General features: G+C 45.9%; 1 protein-coding gene across 1 annotated transcript in view; it reads right to left on the minus strand.

Annotated features, from left to right (window-relative positions):
- Positions 1–1,392: 1,392 nt before the first annotated feature.
- Positions 1,393–2,708, minus strand: part of LOC123102262 (probable glucan 1,3-beta-glucosidase A) — a 2,941-nt gene continuing 1,625 nt past the window's right edge. The window contains exons 4-6 of the mRNA XM_044523562.1: positions 2,498–2,667; positions 1,879–2,387; positions 1,393–1,758 (exon numbers count right to left, since the gene is read on the minus strand). Of these exons, the coding sequence (XP_044379497.1) occupies positions 1,571–1,758; positions 1,879–2,387; positions 2,498–2,667 (867 nt within the window). The 3' untranslated portion in view covers positions 1,393–1,570. The remainder of the gene's footprint in view (positions 1,759–1,878; positions 2,388–2,497; positions 2,668–2,708) is intronic.

The following is a 2,708-nucleotide window of genomic DNA, read 5'->3' on the forward strand; positions in this document are numbered from 1 at the left end:
ACCTCGGTTCCGTCCGTCTGGCGCACTTCCCAAAATTCGAATCCCGCAAAATCCGCGGAGAGCAGAGCAACCTGTCAGACTGAAGACAAACATCCTCTACATTATCATTCGAAATTCTACCGTGAAAATTCACTCAACAAAAACCAAGAATGGACCAAGGCGACTGAGAAAGGAGTCGACGTCGTCACCTCAACTCATTGTTCCAGAACAAGATATACTCATAGCACAAAGAATGGGTCGGAAGTGTTCCCAACTCCTTCCTCACTCAAACCCTGATCCATTCGGGGGCTAATGATAAAGCTATGTACCTAGGGTAGGGTCATGGATCTGTCCATCATACCCTCCCCAAGGACATCTCTACAAAGAATCAGAAGCAGTCGAAGAGAAATCATCATCCACTCGACCATGAAGATGTGCTCACTCGACCACCTTGAAGACACTCGACCACCAGAAGATGAGAAACCCTCCACTCTGCAAAGGTTAGGACTTAAACCATAGCTTTATGGGCATTTGCAACACTTTACTGCAGATGTTACCAGTAACGCCCCTCCTTTATGAGCATTGAACCTTGTGTAACGAAGGGGAGCTGGGGTCCTAGCATACTCTATATAAGCCACCCCCCTCCTCTGGGACAGGGGTTCGCACTTTCTGTAATTCACACGCATATATTCAGTCGACCGCCTCCGGGCTCCGAGACGTAGGGCTGTTACTTCCTCCGAGAAGGGCCTGAACTCGTAAAAATCGTGTGTACAACTCCTCCATAGCTAGGATCTTGCCTCTACATTCCTACCCCCCTATTCTACTGTCAGTCTTAGAACCACAACAAGAGGGGCTGTGAAACATTAGGATAAGGCAGATTCTTTTGGTTATTCAGTTGTAACCTCCCTTTGTAATGCTACCTATTTCTCTCTCTCTCTCATGGTTGTTGTAGCTATCACATGTAATCTTACCAGTATATACCGAGGTATATATAGTGGTGCCCGACTCCAAGGATGAGTATGAGTCAACCTTCCCAAACCAATCTCTACCTCTCACACTGCATGTCGCGAACTTTCCACAACAAGCAAGTACCCATGTGAGGTGTACTTCTCCCTCAAGCATAAAGAGGTTGCAAGTGTTACAATCAACCCCGTACCAGATGACATTATAACCGTTGCCAACAATAGTGTTCTCACAGATAATTTTGTTGTCTAAGAAAATGTTTTTTTCTAGAAGTTACTCAAATATGCCCCCTAGGTCATGCATATGCGCACATTGGTTCCTGTATTGATCGAAATGTCTAGTAGATAACATTTTGTATAACTTCCACTCCTTGCAACTAGAGATTCTTTAAGCATAATGCTAGAATAATCATAAGCGCGGATACCATATGGAGTTGTATGAACCAAACAGTTCACCCAAAAGCCTAGGTGTTAGGCAAAAGTTGGCCATATATTTCAAGAAAGGAGACCTGTGTAGCAAATGGCCAAATACTAAAAATTCATTTATTCACCTTCAATCATTTTTTCTAGAGATGCATCGAATTTTCTTCAAAGTTATTTCATGCGCCATTACACGTAAAAAGCACATCCTAGTTTTTCAAGGAGATGTACCCATTCTTGATCATCCACTCCATACTCCAGTGGTTGTTTACATTCTTGAGAGTCCAATAAGCCCATCCAAACGTTGCCTTCCCATACACATCCATTTGTGCATTTGCTAACATTTGGAGCTCTTCCTTCGTTGCATTGGGCACCTGCCACTCAGCCACCCATTCACCTATGGAAAACAATGCCATCCATGACACAACAGACATTTTAACTGAAGTCTTGCAGGAATGGGAACGAAAAAAATCCATGCTCCAAAACCAAAAGGCACCAAATTATTAGTTACACATACCTACAAAGGTGAGAGGACTGTTCTGCTTCGTGACAGTGCTAAGAGCGCTTGAGTAGTTGGTCTTGATGAAATCGATATTCTGCTGCACGGTGAAAGTATCAAACATGCTATTGAACAACACATAGTAGTGCACGTCGATGACGGTCCTGGATAACCCGCCGGCAAACTCGAGGAGCTCCGTCGGGTCTGGGGATGACAACCGATTGGACATGATCACGTAGGCCTCCGACGAGTGCTTCCTGACGGCATTGTACCCGTCGCGGTAGTACGTTTTCAGGCTCTCAAGGGACGCGCCTGGCGCTAGCGGCTCGTTCAGCAGCTCCACTGCGAGGAGGCTCGGGCTCGCAGCGTACCTGGATGCAAGGAAATCTATCACTTGTACGGTTTGTGCGATGTTAGCGGCGCTGGTGCCCCAGTCCTGCGAGCCATCCTTGGAGGCGCTGTGCTCGAAGGGGTTTTGTGACCCAGGAGCTGCGTGTAGGTCGATGATGACCCCCAGATTGTACTCCCTGTCCATGCAGAAAAAATGAGCATTTATTTCAGAAATAATAATTAGGTAATGTAAGCTTTATTGATGTTGCTAAAAATTATGCCAAGATCAAACATGAAGTCTGCTTACTCTGCCCATTTGAATGCCTTGTCCAAGGTTTGAAGCGAACCTTCGACGTAAGGTGCTGGAGGACTGGGGTCGCTAGCGATCCACCATCCCACTGGTATCCTCACCGCGGTCAGCCCGCTTTCAGATATGAACCTGAAGTCATCTTCCACTATATACGTGCTCCAGTGGTTCTGCCAAACATGCAACATTCCACAAAACAATGATACTTGTT

Source organism: Triticum aestivum, chromosome 5A (genome assembly GCF_018294505.1).
Source record: "Triticum aestivum cultivar Chinese Spring chromosome 5A, IWGSC CS RefSeq v2.1, whole genome shotgun sequence".
Lineage (NCBI taxonomy): Eukaryota > Viridiplantae > Streptophyta > Magnoliopsida > Poales > Poaceae > Triticum > Triticum aestivum.